We start from the raw sequence: 20,226 nt of genomic DNA, 5'->3' as shown, positions 1-20,226 counted from the left end.
TGTGAGATAATGTGAGATATTAACATGGTTTAATTAAAAGATGCGGCAGATAGTAGATTGATTTAGTTATTTTTAAAATAAAAAAATTTAGGATTTCATGAATCCTAATTCTTGGAATCCTTAATTAGAGATTGTTGTTGGTGTCCTTATACATTCATGGGTTTTAGCTTTTTCTTTTACCAAGTTTTAGGTTCTTCTTATATCAGGTTTTAACTTTTTTTTTACAAGGTTTTAAGTTCTTCTTTTACCAGATTTTAGTGTCTTCTTGTACGATGCTATCGTGGGTGGTTATTCTTATGTTGTGAAATTTGTGATCCTCGTTGATATTTATTTTGTTTGTTAGCATGGTAGTTGGAGTTATTCAAGTATGTCTATGACCATTTATGTTCGTCTTCCACGTATAATGAGTGGTGGGAGAAAAATTATAGTTTATTATCGTGGTGATGGACAATGAAGGAGTTTCGATGTTTCACCTATTTGTCATTGTGGAGAGAAATCAGTATTGAGAATTGCGAAAAAACTAAGAATCGAGAGAAATAATTTTGGGATTACTCTAAGCATAAGGTAACATGGAATCTATTTTATTTGTTTTATTGTTTCTGAAAATGGAATACTCAGTTCCTGTGGTTGGTGATTTTTTTGAACAAAATGGAAGTGAAGACGTTGGTTGCAATGACTTCAAATGATGCATTGATAATCGGTTCAGCGAAAGTGGTACTTATGTGAATTGCGAAGGAAATGATGACAGTTTGGTGAACACTAAAGAAAAGGAAGTTGATAGGAAGATCATGCATAATTTGGAGAAAGTTATCTTGATTCTTTAAAAGTGGATTAAAGTGTTGATAAGGGTGGTATGTGTTTATGTGTCATCAACATAATTTTAGTTTCAATGTTAATGAGATGTCCATGATGTGTTGCAACTATCCTTTTATCTTTAATTAGTTAAGTTGATTTCTTTGTTGTTAAGATGTATAGTTGGCATTGTGTAGGATGTACCATTGACATTGTCTATTGTTGGTGTGTTGTTGAATGTAATATTATTCAATGAATTGAAGAGTTGCACAAGTTCATTGGTTGTCCATTAATTTACAATGAAAATGGTTGAATGAAAATGGTATAATGAAAATGGTTGAATGAAAATGGTATAATGAAAATGGTTTAATGGAAATGGTTGAATGAAAATGGTCTAATGAATATGGTTGAATGAAAAAGGTATAATCAAAACTCTTTGAATCTAACATACGGCAACAATTTCAGTACACTTGCTACTAAACTTACTACAACAAAGTAACTCCAAACGTTTAGATCAAAGATAAGGTATCAATTTCCCCGTCATACTTCAGTCTGTCATCATTTACAAACTTTCCCCATCATGGATAACTACCTCAAAATTCTCCTCCATCACACACAACAAAATATAAATATTTTTACACCTATAAAATAATAATATACCGATAAAATAGAACATTTATTAAAAATATAACACTGAAAATGACACTACAACATAACTTTAAAAATCGGGGACAACATGCGAGACCATAACACAATAAACACAAAAAGACATATCAACATTGTGGCTTTGGAAAAACGAAAGGTATATGATGACAAAAATTACCAAAAGATAAGTTGAAAACTCCAATATAACATTTATTCAACTTTGACGCAATTCACCTTGAACTACCTTGCGACTTACCTACAACCACCTCGCCATTCCAAACAACAATGTCCCAAAGATGAACACAAACATCTAGATGTCTTCATTGAACCCTAATTTTACTCAATCAACCCCTAATCAATCTCCAATTTAGATAATAGAACCCAAAGTGGATCAATGAACCTTAATTTCGCATCATTAAATTCCCTTAAAACATTTCAAATTTGATTTTAATTAAATTAATAATTTTATAAAATTGTCTTAGTAAATAAATATGATAGATAAAGCATTAAGTATGTTGTTTCCTTTCTTAATTTTTATTTTCTTAAAATTATAATTCTTTTACTAAAGTTAAAGTGCATATATCTAATTTTTTCATCTTATTTTATTGTTTATTCTTAATTAATAATTAGGGTTTATATTAATACTTGTTACATTATTATATATTTATTATAACTTGATTGTCATGAAATTCTTTCATATTTACAGGAAATAAATATATTTTAACTTATTTATTGATATTTATAATTATATTTTATATTTTAATATATGCAATTATATTTTAAAAAATAATTTTAAAGTATTTAAATTAAATAATTTTAAAATATTTTAATTATAAATCATTTTTAAATATTTAAATTAAAAAATTAAATATTTAAATTAAAAATTATTTATTTTTTATTTAATATTATTTTAATTGAGAATAATTAACTACAAATATATGTTATAATAAATATGTAGTTATTTTGTTACAAAGGAATTGTAATTTTATTTTTTCATTATTTTTTTTTTGTAAATTAGTAGAGATATATGTTCTGGTAAATCTATAGTTATTTTGTTAGGAATAAGTTACAATTTTATTCTTTAGCTATTTTCACATAAATTAGTGAGAGATTAGTAACAGATATTTTCATTCTAATAAAACTGAAATTTTATTGTAATGTATTATGTTTATTTTTTAATTATTTTTATTTTATATACTATTTTATTTTACTATCATATAAAATAAAATCTATAAAAATTACTTTTATAATATTTAAAAATTCATTTAATTTATTAATATTTAACTTTTATGTTTACAGATTTTTAACAAAATAGTACTAAAATAATTGTGAATAGTCTACCACCATACAGTTGATAAAATTACTTGAATAAAAAAAATGTTTGTAGCTTCAACTTTTCAAGCTTAAACAAAAGAATCTTCCTCAATCTTGCCTTTGCACTTTTCCTATAAAAATATAATTACCACTTCCATCAGAAAACTTTGCACTTATAGTAGTAGTTAGCATTTCACAAAAATTTTACAAAAAATTATATTTTTTTATTTACTCTTAGTATTACATTAGTCATTTCATTTTAAATGAAAGTTATTTGTGTTTTTCAATTGGATGGTTTAAAATACAGATTAATAATGACTCTAATTATGAAGTAATTTCTCCACTTTTAAAAGAGGAACTAATTAGTCATAAAATAGGAAAAGATTTCTGAAACAAGATAAACAAACTATACATTTGTAAAACCATACATCAATATAATAACAAATAAATAATGAACCAATAAAAAAAATACACATATACTGCATTAAAATGTTATTAAAAATTTTGTGTAAAAAATAATTTTTTTTTCTTAATTTTAAAGAAGAAGATGGAGTACAAAGAGAAACTTGATGCATACTTTTATATTTTGTAAACAATAGGACTATCACTAGTCTCATATCTTTGTCCAAGTCCTCTACTATTTGTCAATTCCAGTAAATATATAAAATACATGCCAAAAAAAAGGTGATTTGGAAGTTAGACATGTAACATTTTCTCCATTCATAGTCATGAATTATCAAATTGGAAACTAATACTTAAGTGAGACATGGAAAAACCTCCTCCACCCATAGTTGCACCTTCTTCGCCTAGTTGAGGTCCTCGTCGACGATGTTAACTACCACTAGAGATCTCATCAGCATCATTGCTCCATCTTCTTCCTCTCACCTTTGCAGCTTCGACTGGCGTTGTTACAGCCGACTTTCTCTTCTCTCAATGCTTTATTCTTCTTCTTTCCATGAGGCTTAAATTTCTCCCCTCACTGTGCTACGCTTGCGACCAGGGGTACCTTCAACTAGAAATACCATCGACATCACTAGCGAGTTACTGATGTTGTAGATGAACCATCGGTGTGCTATCCACGCACATCCTCTCCTCCCTCTCTGTTTTTGGATGCAATCTTGAATGTTGAGAAAATAAAGAGATCAATTTTAGTGAGTTCTTTAATTTTTCTGTTTATCTATAAAAATGGTTTTGGGTTTTTGATAGTTCGAAGAGTAAGTGTGGAGGTTAATGATGTGGGTTTTGGAAAAGGTTGCTTTATGGAAGGCATGAAGGGAAGAAAAGGATAAAGGTGTGTATTCTTGTTGGAAGTCCCACGCCAACTAGAGATAAGACCAAATTATAATATATAAGTGGGGTGTCAACCTCACCTTACAAGCCGATTTTGTGGGGTTGAGTTAGGCTTAAAGTCCACTTCTAACATGGTATCAGAGCCATGGTTGGAGCCTATCCTAGCGATATCTATGTAGACATTCTGTTCTTCTGTTTCACCCGTTGTTGGGCCATTATCGGACCACCCATTAATTCTACTCTCATGCTCGAGATGTCTATATCTCAGCGTGAAGGGGTGTGTTGGAAGTCCCACGTCGACTAGAGATAAGACCAAATTATAATAAATAAATGGGGTGCAAACCTCACCTTACAAGCCGGTTTTGTGGGGTTGAGTTAGGCTCAAAGTCCACCTTTAACAATTTTGTTGTGTTGTTACCTTAAAGGATAATAGAGTGTGTTGTTAAATTTGTGAAGGAGAATGTTGCATTGTTATGTGGAGTTTGTGAGTAAAGGGTAATGGAGTTATGATTTTTGTGCGTGTTGTCTGTGTGATACAGGTGTTTGGAGTATGTTTAGAGTGTGAATAATGGGATTTTCAGTGGTGGTAGATAAAGATGAAATTTTGTAGTATGATGGAGATGATGACGGTCAAGAGTGTGTGGGAGATTGGTTTTGATGAAAGATGAGCGTTGATAAAAATGTGTAGAGTGAAGGTTTTGATGAAAGATTGTGTGTTGGTTGGAAGTAGAAAAATAGTGAAAGCTTTTGTGTGGACATGGATGTGGAAGAAAATGAAACTCTCTTCCATGTTAGAGAAAATGGACCATGTTAAACAAATTGTGTCATATTATTCACATGTTGTTAATTATTTAAAAGGTATTATAAAAAAAAACTTAAATCGACAAATATTAACAAAAATTAGAAATTTTATTGAAACTAAATTAAACAAACTTAATAAAAATAAAAACGAAATTAGCATTTAAGTCTTAATTATAATAGAATAATTTAACATATAAATAAAATAATTATTTTAATTTATTGATTAAAGACATTAATAAATATTTAAATCTTAAATATTAATTGATTAATTAAAACTTAGAAAATATTTATATAATTAAATATACTTAAAAGATATTTATATAATTAAATGTGTTATATATATATATATATATTAAAAATAAAAAATTTTAAAAAAATTGAGAGACCAATCTTTCAATCTACTAGTTTGTCGATATATAAATCAAGATTTTTGAACTTTTTTTATTTCGATAAACCAATTCAAACTTCTCTATTTTATTTATAGAGAAATGACAATCGAGTCTAAATTGATTAAATTAGTCTATTTTTTTACTCCTATTGAAAAACTGACTAAATATTGATCATAAAAATTATTGGATTTAAAATATAAGAAGAAAGGAATCTAATTGTATATGTTTGATTTGATTTTGTGTGATGGATTGAAAATAGAGATCCGTCTAAGATACTAATATTAGCAAGAGTCAAAGTTGCTTCAAAATATGATTACTTCTACGTTTATAACTTCTAACGAACACTCAACCGACCATCCACAAAGATTATTTTCATCATAAATCATTCACCTGCACACTCATTATCACATTATTCAACACGCTTTCTGCATAATACACTATTTATTCATTCATCTCACAAAAACTATACAAATCATACCATTTGAGTAGCAGCTACTATCTTCTATTTCACATTTTAAATAAACACAAACAAAAACAAAGATTCAAAATTCAATCTTTATTTTACCTCTTAATTAAGTGTCAGTGGTGCATTGAAGGAAATGATCATCAGTAGGAAAGGCAAAACATTTGTATCCATGATATCCGAGCATAAAATCCACACAAATATTAAGTAAAAACCTTTAATAAATATTTGTGAATAATAGATATGCACATTTTAATTATCTGTTCCTTCATATCATGTTTAAGAGTTCTCTGAAATTTGATTAAATATATTTTTATTTTTCTATTTATTTATCACTAAAATGGAAGCTATTTTTAAAGATTAATTTTTTAAAACTTGTCTTCGTGGTAAAATTTATTCAAGTTTATCTTGAAAAAAAAGCTAAATTTATTTACACTAACATATAATCCAATTTTATTTAGATTATACATTAAAATCACTTTTTCTTGTCTACATTTTAAAGAATGATTATATAATTTAAAAGTTATTTAATTTTTGGATCGCACAATTCAGGTATTTTTAACTTTCGGATTATATAATTTTGAAGTTTGTAAAATTCAGAAGTCATTTTTTAATTTTTAAATTGTATAATTCAAAAATTAAAAAATAAAGTATTATGTGAGAAGGACAATTTTTATAAATTATTTTGGTTGTTATGAGATAAGTAATGATTCAATACTAGAAATTTATCTAGGAAAATCATGGAGTCATCTTTTACTTCAATAACTAGTGCATCTTTCTCATTATTTTTTTACTTTTCCATTTCATATATTTGAGACTGGAATCATTTATTATCAAATAATCATACAAACATTTCATGTTATCATGGGCCAATATGTTTCATGTTTTATCGTCACATCGATACACTGTTAAATAATTTAAAAAATATACCAAAATATAATTGTAGCATGAATATATCTATGATCAAAACCTTTAATTTAATGTGTATGTAATCCGGTTCTTCTTTAGTTCTTTTTCACATAAAGAAAACCAGAAATTTGTATCATCCTATATGTTTTTCTGTACAAGAAACAAACGAATATGATCAGAGCTTATCTAACACCACCTAGTGCTCTTCCTTTCAAAACAAAGCGAAAAAAATGTGTAGACCATGATAATCTCCACAACAGATTAATTGCAGAATCGCTTATAGTATATCATTCTGCCATGCACAAGAAACACAACGTAAACTCCTCATAATTCTGCCAGCTGCTATGTTTTCAAGGGGCTTTGCCAGAGGTGATGCAAAAGGATTCAAACCTAGGCTCAGTTAGGTCTACCATTTCCTCTTCTGATACACAAGAGCCATCAGATTTTGCAGCCAAGATGATCAAACTCTCCATATACTCAGCTGAAACTGGATCTGCTTCATTACTTTTGTTCTTAACAGAATGATTATGATCAAGATATATTGGCAGTGAACTATGCGTTGGAAATTTACTGGGTGTGGCTTGCCTTTGCTTTTCTTCATCCTGCGTCCATCAAGAAAGAAAATATCATGATATGGTTTATTTTTCGGTTTACATGCCACTTCAGAATGATTATTGATACCAGCAAATGTAACAACCAGATAACCGAAGTATACATCAAAACTTTGAAAAATAAGAAACCTGAAACTAGAAAGATCACAATTAGGAATCAAAACAGCATTAACCTGAAAGAGGCTGCCTGTAATGTTTCTTCTCCTCCTAGATTTTCCTGGGGAAATACTTAAAAGAATCTGAACAACCTCACTCATGGTTGGTCGAGTGTCAGGATCTAGCAGCAAACACTCCTTTGCTAAGTATGCCATCACCTGCACCTCTTCTTCTGGAAAATTTCCTTTTAATTGTGGATCAACCAGCTCAATTATTACTCGCCTACTATCCTGTAAGCGAGGAGTAGCCTAAAACAGAAGTTAAGAAACATATATCAATGCCTGACTGTCCATAATCTTTTGTAGTTGAATTCACTAAGCTATGCAATATCAAGAACACAACCATCCTAGTTCAGATTGTAAATGGAAAATGAAATATATTATGGGGATGCAGAAGACATGTTGAATCAATGATTGAAATGGAAAAAACAAAAGAAGTTTAAGCTATCATAAGTCAAAGATCCTCATGAAAATGATGTCCTAGTATGGGCATCGAGTTAGCACATTGAAGATCTTCCTAATATGAACAAATGTAAAATCAAGGTTGTGGTTATTAGTTATGAGGATAATTTAAAATACCCATATAACAAGGCTTTCTTCTTTGCCAGTTGATTTATGGATGGGCTGCCGACCACTGATAAGCTCAAGAAGAACCACACCAAAACTAAAGACATCTGACTCAAGAGAAGCTCTACCAACAATGGCATACTCAGGTGCAAAATAGCCAAATGTACCCTGCATTCTTGCTGGAGAATTTGAACAGCTAGGGAGGTCATCAGATCTCAGGTTTTTAGCCATGCCAAGATCAGTTATCTGCAAGTTGAATATTTGAAAAGATTATGGTTTATACCTTTCGATTTAACCGACCACTACCAGCTATGAATCACTAACTCTACTTCCTAAACATAGTAGATTCATAAAAAAAATTTAGCGGCCAGAAAGGTGTTACAGGATTCTAGTCCAAAACCACCATTTTTTATTTGCTTTCAGTATCTTACTGGCTCTGTATCATAAGCCAAACTCGTATTCATGTGCAAATCCAGGTAAAATATTTCATCTAATTCCCAATTTACTACTACCGTGAACCCAGAACACACAAGATTCATACTTTTGCTTGCCAATTTTCATCCAGAAGAATGTTAGTTGATTTGACATCTCTATGAAGAATTCTTGGAGCAGCTGCTTCATGGAGATACTCCAAGCCCTTCGCAGCTCCTAACGCAATCATTACACGAGTAGTCCAATCTATATGTTTTCCAGAAACTCCATCTAAACAGTCCCTCAAATTTCCATTAGCCATGTAGTCAAATACAAGTAACCTCTGAACATGTTTTCCTTTTAACTCTGAACAGTATCCGAGCAAAGGCACCAAATGACAATGATGAAGTCTAGATAATAGTTCAATCTGCGCAAACAAAAACGATTAATCAATAACTAATGTAAATGCTGTGCAGCGATAACTTCAAATGGGACATTATTATAACTTCAAATGGAAAGCCAAAGAATACTGATATTGCAACATTAGTAACAACCTCCTTGAAAAATGCAGAGTCTGCTTCTGGCCCTCCTTGATCTTTTAGTCGTTTAACTGCCACATTGCTACCATCTTTCAGCCGACCATGGTATACATAACTGCTTCCGCCTAGTCCAATCAGGTTGGAAGAGGAAAAGTTTTCAGTGGCATTTTCCAGTTCAGCTAAGGAAAATGGAAAAATATTTCCATGGTAAGTTTCTTTTGGGCTCCCAAATAAGAAAGAGGCTTTCTGAAAGCATCCTACAGAAAAGAAAAATGATAATTGAGAACCAATGAACAATAGCAAATTAACAGAAAATCCCCGGAGTTGCATATACATTCATAAAATTTGAAAAGGGATATGCATTTGAAGCATGAAATTAAAACCAACTCACCTGTAATATGACAAATTGGAGAATTTATAGCAAATTTTGTTTCTGGCACCGAGGAAACCCCTGACCTATGACTAATTAAGTTGGTGGAACTACCACTACTTGTTTCCTTATATGTTGAGAATATGGGTGATTGAATAGTACATCTGTCCCTTCTGTATACATGGCATAAGAGTGAGACAAGAAACGCCATGGTTGTGCATATAACACATATTAATAGGATAACTACAACAATCTTGATGGAAACACGTTTCTTTGAACCTCCCCTATTGCTGACAGTTCCTGAAGAATACATAAAGAAATCATACATTCAGTAAAAAATTTCCAATATCATTAACTCAAAAATACGATGAAAAGAAGCAAAAATTTGAGAAACAAAAACATCTTCAAGTAAGAAGTGATCTGCTATAAAAAATCATGTATTCAGCTTCTGAGTTGCTTGATATAGGAATAAATCAATAATTCTGTGTGAAATGGTATAATCTTTTTCCAGTATCAATTGGATAAGAATATGATGAAAATAGGTAAAAAGTTGAGAAACAAATCCAATCTTCAAGTAAAAAGCTATCTGTTATAGAAAAATTGTATTAAATGTCCCCAAAAAACAGCAAGTGAAATTTAAGAGATGGAAATTCAGGACTAGAGGAGGAGATAGAGGGAAAGTACCCCAAGTGCAGTTGCAAGCTTTAAAACAATTAGGGCTATGACCATCTGCTGCCACTTGGGGAAACCCATTTGAATCGCATATGCATTTCCATACGGATGCACTTTCTTCAGCATCTACATGGAAGGCAAAGCAGTCACCATATAATACTGAAGCTGTGATCATGGTATCCCCATTTCAACCGAAATGGAGAAATACATTGCATTCCTACCATGTATATTGATTATCAACCACAATTAGGTACTTTAGCATCTTAGCTCCAAAATTTCTCTATGCTAGTGTGAACATTTAATATGAATTCTACAATGAAACATTTGGAGGATCAAAGTTAACCTACACCTACTAATATCCAATGAGTTTTTGCCACTCTACAGGGTGTTCTGCTATCAACAAATATAATTTGAAAAATTTATTACAAAAGCACCTTGTATAAATCTAGGTTAATTCACTATACCAGGAATGTTTTTCAAAAATGCATCTACTAATCATACCCAAAGTCAAAGATCAAGCTAAATAATAAAGGGTAAGAATATAATAGGTGAAAAGAAGGGTAAAAACTGATGGGACATAGTAATAAAGGAAAACAAAGCAAGGTAATCAGAGCGGTTTAGAATGAGCTTGAGTTGGCTAAGAGCAGTTCCTTAAAGAATTGGTTAGGTGGTTAGCTTAGAAGGGAGTAGAAAAAAATTCATTCTGAATTTTGATTGTATTGGAAAACTGAGCACCAGCTCTGTTGTGAAATAGAATTATTGATTTTCTTTATTAAAATGTAATCAAAGTTTGCAGATCTTCTTTCTTTCTTTTCTCAGCTGTCTTGCTTGTAGGTTCCTAAAAATATGCAGCAGGAGGCTATCGGTCTTCATTCCACTAAAATATTAAACGCATACCTGAGTGGCAATCACAGGACTTAGAACAATTAGCCAGAGAGAAACTCCGATTCCCTTCAAAAGAACATCTACATCTCCACTTGTTTAGGTTATCAGAAGCTTCATCTGTAAAGAACAATAGAAGGCAAAAAAAAGTATTTTTGGCTCTTTTGGATTTTATTTATCACTAAGATGAAACATGTAAAATATGGAACAGAGAAACTCAAAAAACTCCATATTAAAAGAACATGAAAGTGAAACTAATTATCAATTATCAATTATCTCACGTTGCAGGAATAAGTCCATGTAATGTCCCCGTTTATCAAATACAGCTATTTTCCATTTTTCTTTATTTATGCAGAAAGAACCTAAATATCAGTATTCAAGGTAAGCTATGCTATACTACTCACAAAATCAAAAAGACAAATTAATATTTTTTTCGTAATTTGTGAATTAACTAGTGCTAAAATACAGAGCAAACTGAATGTATATACTACCCGAAGTGTCCATAGGATTCGTTTTTCATTGAAGCAGTAAATCACCTAAATTTCTGAGCTAAGCTCTAAAAACAATTGGAGAGCCAAATACATAACATTTTCTAAATTGCTATACTAACCACAAAATGAGCTCTGAATCCAAAGCAAGCTAATAACTAGAGCAAGAGCAATTTTGAGCTGTGGCTTCATTTATTCCAACCCATACACTGCAAGTAAAAGAAAGTAAAAAAAATTACTTTAGATGCCTACAAAATGCTTGAGCAAACATGAAACTGAAGCAACTAACAAAACTTAATTATGACTTAATCTCTGTATTGAAATAACTATGCCATTTTAATGATCACAGTTGAAAAAGAGAAAGAAAATAGCATCAAATGTTAAACCAGTATTAAGAACAGGCTTAGTCTTCTAATATTCTGAGTCCAATCTGCATCTGTGGAAGCAAAATGGAAAAGTGATCCACCTCTTAAACTAATCCAAAAATTACAAGCTTCACACAAATAAATCAAGAGAGCCAACAGCACACCCATTTTTCAGTTTCTACCCTGTGCTACAGCAAGGAAATGGATGTCAATCATTTCATTCTCAATAAGGGGATATAAAATCTCGTTTCCTGACCTAATTTCACAGCAATGTATGCAATGGAGGTAACAAGGGTAGGAAGGAACAAATGCTGGGTTTGCCAACAAAACATCAGAGTCAAGGTTATTCTCCCTCAGTACCATATACTGAAACTATGGCCGTGGGGAGGTTATTGACTTAAAAACATTGCATGCAGAGTTAGGAAGTCAACAAAAAAGGTTGCAATAATGTTAATCAGCTGGAAGACAGATCGACCGACAGAATTGTTACATCTTAAACCACAAAAAAAGAAATCAGTACAGGTAGTGAACTGGTAGAAGCAGGGCTTAAGAACAGCCTCGAAAGTCTACAAATGGAATGTACCACAACACAAGAAACCATCACGGTTTTTACCCACAATTCTGCAAGGCTTTTGAGTTTTGGAGATAGGAGAAGAGGGTTTTGGTGCAAAGAAAGTCAGAGCATAAGAGAAAGAAAGCTACAATGATCATCTGAGAAAGCAAAGACTAAGATTAATAATATAGCTAGGAGGGTTTGCAAGGTTTTGTAATTTCCCCTCAAATTATGCACATTTTCTCTGTTCTGGAAAGAAACTAAACTATTCCACTAAACTGAAACAAGGAAAAAACAGAAGTAAAATAGAGTAATGAGAACCCTAGTCACCAACCTCCAAGTTTCATTATTGGAGAACAATAAAGGGCAATCAGAAGAAAATCAATCACACAAATGGTAAACAGATATGGAGGATAGAGACCTATCCAAATGAGTCTATTCTACAAAAACAACATAAGCATCTAGATATGAATTTATTCAATTGAAACTTAAAAAGGGAACCATCTAATCCTCCACCTCTTTGAAAATAACCCTTTGCTAACTGAAAACAACACTTCAACCTCCCTTCCAAATTTACTTGCATTTATCCAAAATAAAACCACCTCACAGCTCAGCTTGTTTTTCACCCATTCCCTGATCAATTCTTCCTTCGTATGAACTATCTGACCCACTGAATTTACAGAATTGTCTTGTAGTCGTAACAGAATCTGTACTTTATTTAAAAATAAATAAAAATTTAGGGTCAAGTATATCCTTTTATCACAAACATGAAAAACGAAGTGGAATAAGTTAGTTTCAACTTTGGAGCACCAAATTTTACTTACTTCAAAAGAATAGAACAATAGGGTGTAGCTAACGACCAAAAGATAAAGTACTGCTTTGTCATTTCTTGAATGAAAAGACGTGAGACAATGAAAAAACACTGACGGTATACACAGTTTAAAGGATTTAGATACATAAAGCATACCATAACTTCATGTTACAAGAGAACCGTTAGTAATATTCTGTGGTAGTAGTAGAAGACTTCTTTGAACTCAGTTAAATTTATTAAAAACCACAAAAGTTTGAAAGTCTCTCTCTTAATAAATTTTAATCAATAAATGTATGATTAAGATGCCATTGAAAATGTGACAGAATACAGATCACACATTAATAACGGCTACAACAAGATCTTTTTAAACTCAGTTTCTACTACTTGTATATGTAAACCAAAACCACAACCTTTTAATCAATAAATGTTAATTAGTAATTTAACAGTTACCAGTGAAAATGTGAGAGAACCCAGATGAGAAATGAATAGGTTTATTTATAATAATTATACTGTTTGTCCACTGTTTCATGACTGTTTCTATACATATCATATAACATAACTTAGCTTGAAAGACATGGAGCTATCTACATATGGTTAAAATGTACTTCATCCCGTAAAGAAGAAATTCAACGCTGAGTTGTTTTGATCTAAAGTGTGGGCCCCAAGTGACATGTTGCTTTGTCGTTTGTGGGGTCAGTGTCAATCGTGAAGGAGAGAGATGTCAGCACAGAAATCAATCAGAAAAATGAGCATTGCATTCCTCAAGAACAATCTTAATCAGCGGTGGTGACTCTGAGATCGTTATTGGAAAGCATGTTAATCCAAAAATGCCATCAAATTATGCTGTCAAGCATCCTTAATCAATCATGTCCTACACCAATAAACATACCCTCTTAACTTTTTCCCTTAATTTGGTGGGGTTGATGTGCCAAACCAAACAACAATGCCACCGTCTTTAGGTACAACTACGTACGAGAATAATAACACCATCTATATTTTTTGAAAAAAAAAAACTAGGACTCACCACAGTACATACCTCAAAGCCTTAGATCTGCTAACTGTGAAACATGCAATGTTGGGGAAATGAGAATTTGAGTGCAAGTTTTGGTGAAGAATAGGAAGGACTTTGAGAGTGTCGAAGGGCTTATAATGAAGTCACAGCGAAGAAGAGATTGATGAAGTGCCCGAAGGTAGCTCCATAGCTAGAGAGAAACAAGTGCGTAGGTGGCAACCATTGCTTACTTTATCAAACACGTTGTCCTACCAAGTTTTTGTCATACACATGCAATAAATTCACTGTAATAGTTAAATGAAATTTTTTATATTTAAGGACTTAGAACCAGTATTTTAACTTTCTATATCATATTAATCTCACTTGCTTACAAATTAAATATCTAACCCCAACATCGTAGCTGTTCTAATCTTCGATTAAACAGATTAATTATCTGCATCAAAGATAATTTATTACGTAGATTGGTATGACAATCACGTGACTCATGACTCACATTACGAGGTATATCCAATCATGTAGTGTCCATACGTCTCCATGATCATTATATGTTTAGGTTTGCAATCAAAGATCCGAAAATGAGTAGGTGCAGTTTTACTTTTCTGGCCCATGTCATATAAAAAGCAGGTCAAAACGGAAAACCTATAGAACGTGGGAGAGAGTGGGAATATAATATAGGATTTGAATTTTGGAAGAAAAATATAAGGTTTGAGTGGTGTCTTTTTAAGAAAAGGAACATGATTTCATGTAGTGAATGAAGAGAAGTAAAATATATGAAACTTGATAACTTGATGTAAGTTTAGATTGAACATTGAAAACAAGAGAGAATGAACTCATGAGTTAGGCTTGGATGGAGACATTAGAGAATGAAATTCAAGATGTTCTAGTAAGGAAACAAGTTGTGGGTATAAAACACGAGGAATTCTTTCATTTGTCCAAAGATATATTATATATGTTTTATATAAAAGTTAGAATTTTTGCTTTTTCAAAGAACAATATATGCTTTGAAAGATTAGATTCTAAAAGTGGCACCAATAGATTTTGAAATGTCATCCTTTCTCATATCACAATCATGTCTTGCTTATATTAGAATATGTTCAGAATCCTACATATTTCATCTTGAACAAAGTCGTTTTAGAGAAGAATGCAAGTTCTCCTTCATTGTTGCCAGAATATTGGTCGATTAGAATCCAGAAATGGTGGTTCTTGAATTTTAAAAGAACTATAATAATATAAAATGAAAGCATGCAAACTAAAGGGCCATAAAATTAAGGAAAAGCATAATAAAGAAGATCACCACTGATGAAAAGAATCAGAAGCACATATATTATACCATATGTATATAATCCAGTGATGAAAGTCACCCGCACAATTCAACTGAAAAACAATAGGTTATGTACATCACTCGGAATCACACTGAAATATTCAACCTGTGCATCCTTTTTCGCCATTCATTCTCTGCAGAGCCCCTTTTCCAGCCTATGCATTTACACTTTTTCATATTGGCAAAATCAGGAATTTTATCCACCTAAAACTCCTTCCTTTCCATTATACCCCACCTTCACAAAACCAAAAACAAAAGGGTAGCTTAAGATACGAAGAAACATGAAGGTTTCCTCAGAAAGTATAAGTATAGGCCAAATAGTATTTCCCAAACATAGTTTTTCATTTCTATTGTCTTCTCTGTCTATCAGGAAATGACTTCGCAGGCCTGAGAACTCGTTTATTTTGCGGAGCTCCAAAAACCATGGTCTGGGAGCGCGTCACCATGTCAACCATTGAAGGAGTTTGGTATGCTTGCACAAGGCTAGAGCTGTCTGTGGAATCACCACGTGCGGTTGCCCTCTGCCATGAATGTGAACTCAATCCTGACAAGACATAGGCCCTTCCAGACTGCTCATAAACACGTTGATTAGCCATCCTCTCCTGCATCTCCTTCAACTCTGCAGAAAGAGCAACACATAATCTATCTGCAGCTTGAGCAGAAATGGTTTCAGACAATGCCTTGTGACAATTATCCAGGACTGAAACTGCACTAGACAAATCACCACGTTCAGCTGCAACTCTAGCCTCAGCCATGGCCTCAGCAGCTTGAAGCCTGTTTCGCTGTCTGTCTACCTCTATTGACACAACTAGTTCTTCAGCGATGTCAGGTCTCTGAATTTTAACTTCACTGTTTTCTTCCAAAGCCACCATTTCTTTTGTTATGGGATCTCGGTAAAGACCTCTCACAATCAACAGAGGCATCTCATCAGTTGACTCATGAACTGGAACATTAACTGTCACCAAAAAGTCTCTTTCCTCTTCGGCGTACAAATCTCCCACACTGATAGTAGCCAGTCTTGCATTCGCCATCAAGCTTGTTTGGTAGCTTCCTGCTTTCACAGAACTAAGTTGTAAATGAGGATGAACACACCCCACTTCCACTTGTAATTCTTGTACCACCACACTCAAGAGTCCTCCGATACACTGTGCAAATGCATCCTGGATCACATCCTCAGCTTCGATAAAAGAAAATGTACCCCCAGATATCTCTGAGATTGAATGCATTGAAGTGGCATCATGATCAGAGCCAAACCCAAATGCATGCACTGGAATCTGCATGCCAACACCATTATTTCGATGAATGGAGTTTGGAACAAGTGACTGGTAATCTGTTCCAGTATTAGGCCTGCTATTGACTGTATATGTATCCTGGCCATCAGAGAGTAATATGATGCTGCTAACGGAGTTCTTCCATTTGCGATCAGCAAACACCTTGGCACCTTTTCTCAGGCCTTCAGCAATGTTTGTGCCCCCATTTGAAACCAGGGAATTAACAGCCTGCAATGCCTGCTGTCGTCCAGTCTCAGTCATCAACCGAAGAGGGAAGATGCGACGTGCTGTGGAGGAGAAGGCAATGACAGACAGCCGGTCTGATGGACCAAGGTTCTGAATGACAAAACCCATAGCACGTTTTAGCAACGCTAGTTTAGTACCTGCCATGCTACCACTCACATCAAGAACTGTAACAAGATCAACTGAGGCTCGAGTATTCTCATCCGGAGGTGATGATTCAACATTTTGTCCAATATGTGGTTTTCTCCCTGAATGAGGAGCTTTGAGATGGATTAATACAGCAAAGGCATCATGAGAGGCCGATTTTGGAACAGCTGAAACCTCAGGAAATGTTTTGATCTCCACTGTATTTATCTTATCATGGTCAGTTTCATCTTTATGATGGGTAATTGAAGTTTGTTGATCCAGGGCTTCATCATCATCAAAAATAGCAGGTTCATTAACATGATAAAGTGAAGAAATCGGCCGAGCAGCATCACCTTGAGGAGAAGGAAGCCTCCGTACGGCAGTTGGCCAGCCTTCATCTCGAGTAGCAACAAGGTTAATTCGAGGCAAGTCATGGGGCATATTAGAAGTAGGACTCTGAAAAGGAACTTCTTTCCATTTTGCTCGGCAGACAGGGCAAATCTGGTTCCCATGTTTCACATTAGAAGTGATGCAGTGAAAATGGAAAGAGTGAGAACATTCTGCAGTGAAAATGGCATGGCCCTGCCCTGGTTTCATTGTGTAAAGGCATATTGCACACGTACCCTGCACACCGTGGATAAAAATATTAGGAAAATATAGCCATATTGATGCACTTATAAGTGAAAAAGCTCTTAGAGAAACTGACGCAAATAGTTGGTGGAAACAATAATTCCAAGGTTCAACAAATCCCACTGTCTGTATGTATAGATGAAGGTTTTTGACTAAAATAAATTATAACTATGATTAAAATTTTCTAACAATGAAAAACGTGGCCACACAGATATATCGATCCAACAATCCATACTAATATCTGAATTAGCAAGTTTTTAAAAATTAAAAGAAAAAGCACTAAATGGATTGAATAGGCGAATCTGAACAGTGCCTAAAATAAAGTAATCATTGATAAGTGTAACATTTGCAAAGGTCACTGTTACACCATAGTGTATCACACTGCAGTCTTCTGTCCCGATGCAGGTCCACTAGTAAGACCATTGCATAAAAAGATGAAATTGAATGCAACCCATCTTTTTACCACAGAGGCCTAGATTCTCAGCCGAATCCACATCTTAATACAGTACAAAGGTAACACTAGGTCAACGTTCCCTGGTCAAAGACTTTGAGGTCACCAAGGAAAAACAAATAACAACAATCAGCAACCCCCTTTTAAAAAAGACACTAAGACAAATTCACAACTAAAAAATTGCAAATGTCATCGAAAGAAAGCGAAACCAAACATGATTTATTCACTGGTCTACCATCTTTATCTTTATTAATCTGTATAATTATTATATATTATTATTATTAAATAATCTATGCACTGTCATCCAATTATAAATTACTACATCTTTCCCTGTTTATCTTAGAAATTACACTAATGATAATTTCTTGTTGATTAATAGTATAAAGTCTTACCTGCCAGGAAAACAATTAAACTTTTTATTAATGTTAATTTCCTAGTTTATATTGATTTTCATTCAGTAGATTGATTATCCTGCAACTTTTTTATTTTGTTTGTATCTGGGAAATTTCCTATCAACGGTTATGGGGTCTCAAGTGGGGATAACAAAGTAAGGGAAACGAGAGAGAGAGAGAGAGAGAAATGTGCCCACAAAATTGAACAGTGCAGAGTAAATTTGAGAAATGGACGAAACAAGAAGGGTGTAAAATGCAAAGCATGTTTTGTTGAGCCAAGCAACTGGTCCATAAAAGGGTAGGCATAGTATTCCACTTTATGCCATTCCCCACCCATAATGGAGTTGAAAATAACACAACAAAGAATAAAACGCTTCAGCAATAGTCAGAATGCGTCACACTCCACCATACCCTAATTAAGAATGCTAAAGTGTGATTAAAGCTGAAGTTGATGTCCATCAACTCATATCTTAATGGATAGCATGAATTATAACATCTAATATGCCAACTTAACGCAGAAAACAAAACAAAAACGATAAAGATAAGAAATGTAACGAATGCGGTTCAACACAGACAGTGAAAACCAGAACCTTCCAGGGAGATTCACGGGTGCAGGTGAAGTAAAAAGGACAACTTTAGAAACTAAACAAGAAAAAACAGAGGTTAAAAAACAGAACTTTATCCGAAAAGGTTCAAAGGGTAATGCTAAGTTCTTCTAACCTTGGGAGATTTGGGTCCGGATTTGGGTAACCGTAGACCAGAGGAGGACGGCGTGGGAGTCGATGGGCGATAGCCGGAGGTGTCGCCGGCCGGCGACACGACGCTGGGTGAGACGCTGCCGGAAAACTTGCCTGTGGCGGAGGAATCATCAAAGGTTCTAGGAATGTGAACACAGGAATCCAAACCAAGAGCCAGCTTCAATTTTCTCCACTTGCTTCCCATTTTTTTTCTTCTTTCTGTTCACCCAACAGGGTTGGGAGATAGATCTTCTAGAAATGACCCAAAAGGGTGTAGAGGTTTGAATGGAAGGAGTGTGTGAGAAAAATTTGAACTTTGGGATGCCCAAGACGAAACATGCTACAAATGGACATGGGTATGAAGGTAGGCTTTAGGTATAGAAGAGAAGAACCAAAGAAAGCAAGTAAGAAGAGAGAGAAAAAACGGTGGCTGTAATCAATGAGTTGAGAGAGAGAGAGAGAGAGAGAGAGAGAAAGTTTGGCCCTTTTCAACTGCTGGAGTGGAGTGAAGGAATGAGATGATGAGTGGTGATAGGGTAGAGAGAGGCAACAAGTAGCAGCAGCTTTCTTAGCTGAGATGGAATTCAATATTATTGATTTTTCTCTGTACTGAGTACCAGCTCAACTCAACAAAACCACATGCATTTCATTTTTTAGATGTATGGGTAAAAAGAAAATAAATAAAAAGAAAATGATAAATGTTATAGTAGGACAAAGGTAATTAATATGGGACAGAGAATTAATAAATGTTACCTTCAATCTTGGTTATGTTCCAACCAATATCACTTCATCTTATATTAATTTACAACATTTTATTACTTATATTACATGAGAGGACAAATATTTATCCTAAAATGGAAATATGAGATATTAATACAAGTTAATTATATGTTTTTTTATAATATATGATAAACCTAGTTTCGTGAAAATTATTGGTTTTACTTTAACATAAACCAAGAATCTTATATAAATTTTGTATTGTCATTTCTGTATGGTTTATTTAAATTCTATCTTTC

At 33.3% G+C, this 20,226-nt stretch overlaps 2 protein-coding genes across 8 annotated transcripts; both read right to left on the bottom strand.

Moving 5' to 3' along the window:
* Positions 1-6,619: 6,619 nt before the first annotated feature.
* LOC108340385 (receptor-like serine/threonine-protein kinase NCRK) lies at positions 6,620-14,203 on the bottom strand. Of its 7 annotated transcripts, none has more exons than XM_017577739.2 (10): positions 14,064-14,203; positions 11,421-11,507; positions 10,826-10,930; positions 9,941-10,054; positions 9,278-9,556; positions 8,902-9,143; positions 8,478-8,774; positions 7,949-8,182; positions 7,388-7,618; positions 6,620-7,205 (listed from the first exon to the last, which is right to left on the bottom strand). In XM_017577739.2, the coding sequence occupies exons 2-10, from the start codon at positions 11,488-11,490 to the stop codon at positions 6,954-6,956; spliced, it is 1,824 nt and encodes a 607-aa protein (XP_017433228.1). In that variant the 5' UTR covers positions 11,491-11,507; positions 14,064-14,203; the 3' UTR covers positions 6,620-6,953. The 7 variants fall into 7 exon arrangements, with proteins under 7 accessions (XP_017433228.1, XP_017433227.1, XP_017433226.1 ...); XM_017577738.2 differs by lacking the exon at positions 14,064-14,203 and adding an exon at positions 12,733-12,895; XM_017577737.2 differs by lacking the exon at positions 14,064-14,203 and adding an exon at positions 12,551-12,682.
* Positions 14,204-15,339: 1,136 nt separating this feature from the next.
* LOC108340500 (E3 ubiquitin-protein ligase WAV3) lies at positions 15,340-19,776 on the bottom strand. Its single transcript, XM_052877910.1, has 2 exons — positions 19,194-19,776; positions 15,340-17,624 (listed from the first exon to the last, which is right to left on the bottom strand). Exons 1-2 carry the CDS (start codon positions 19,413-19,415, stop codon positions 15,708-15,710), a joined length of 2,139 nt encoding a protein of 712 aa, XP_052733870.1. The 5' UTR covers positions 19,416-19,776; the 3' UTR covers positions 15,340-15,707.
* Between the last annotated feature and the right edge of the window lie 450 nt (positions 19,777-20,226).

Source organism: Vigna angularis, chromosome 5 (genome assembly GCF_016808095.1).
Source record: "Vigna angularis cultivar LongXiaoDou No.4 chromosome 5, ASM1680809v1, whole genome shotgun sequence".
Classification (NCBI taxonomy): Eukaryota; Viridiplantae; Streptophyta; class Magnoliopsida; order Fabales; family Fabaceae; genus Vigna; species Vigna angularis.
The sequence above is the reverse complement of the archived record's forward strand: the minus strand, read 5'-3'. Positions and strand labels throughout refer to the sequence as shown.

Coding starts and splice junctions, on each gene's coding strand:
- LOC108340385 (XM_017577739.2), bottom strand. CDS start 11,490: ATGAAGCCACAGCTCAAAATTGCTCTTGCTCTAGTTATTAGCTTGCTT. Junction 10,931..11,420: donor GATTCAGAGCTCATTTTGTG/GTTAGTATAGCA, acceptor TGTTCTTTACAG/ATGAAGCTTCTGATAACCTA. Junction 7,206..7,387: donor TTACAGGCAGCCTCTTTCAG/GTTAATGCTGTT, acceptor TGATGGACGCAG/GATGAAGAAAAGCAAAGGCA.
- LOC108340500 (XM_052877910.1), bottom strand. CDS start 19,415: ATGGGAAGCAAGTGGAGAAAATTGAAGCTGGCTCTTGGTTTGGATTCC. Junction 17,625..19,193: donor CCGGACCCAAATCTCCCAAG/GTTAGAAGAACT, acceptor CACGGTGTGCAG/GGTACGTGTGCAATATGCCT.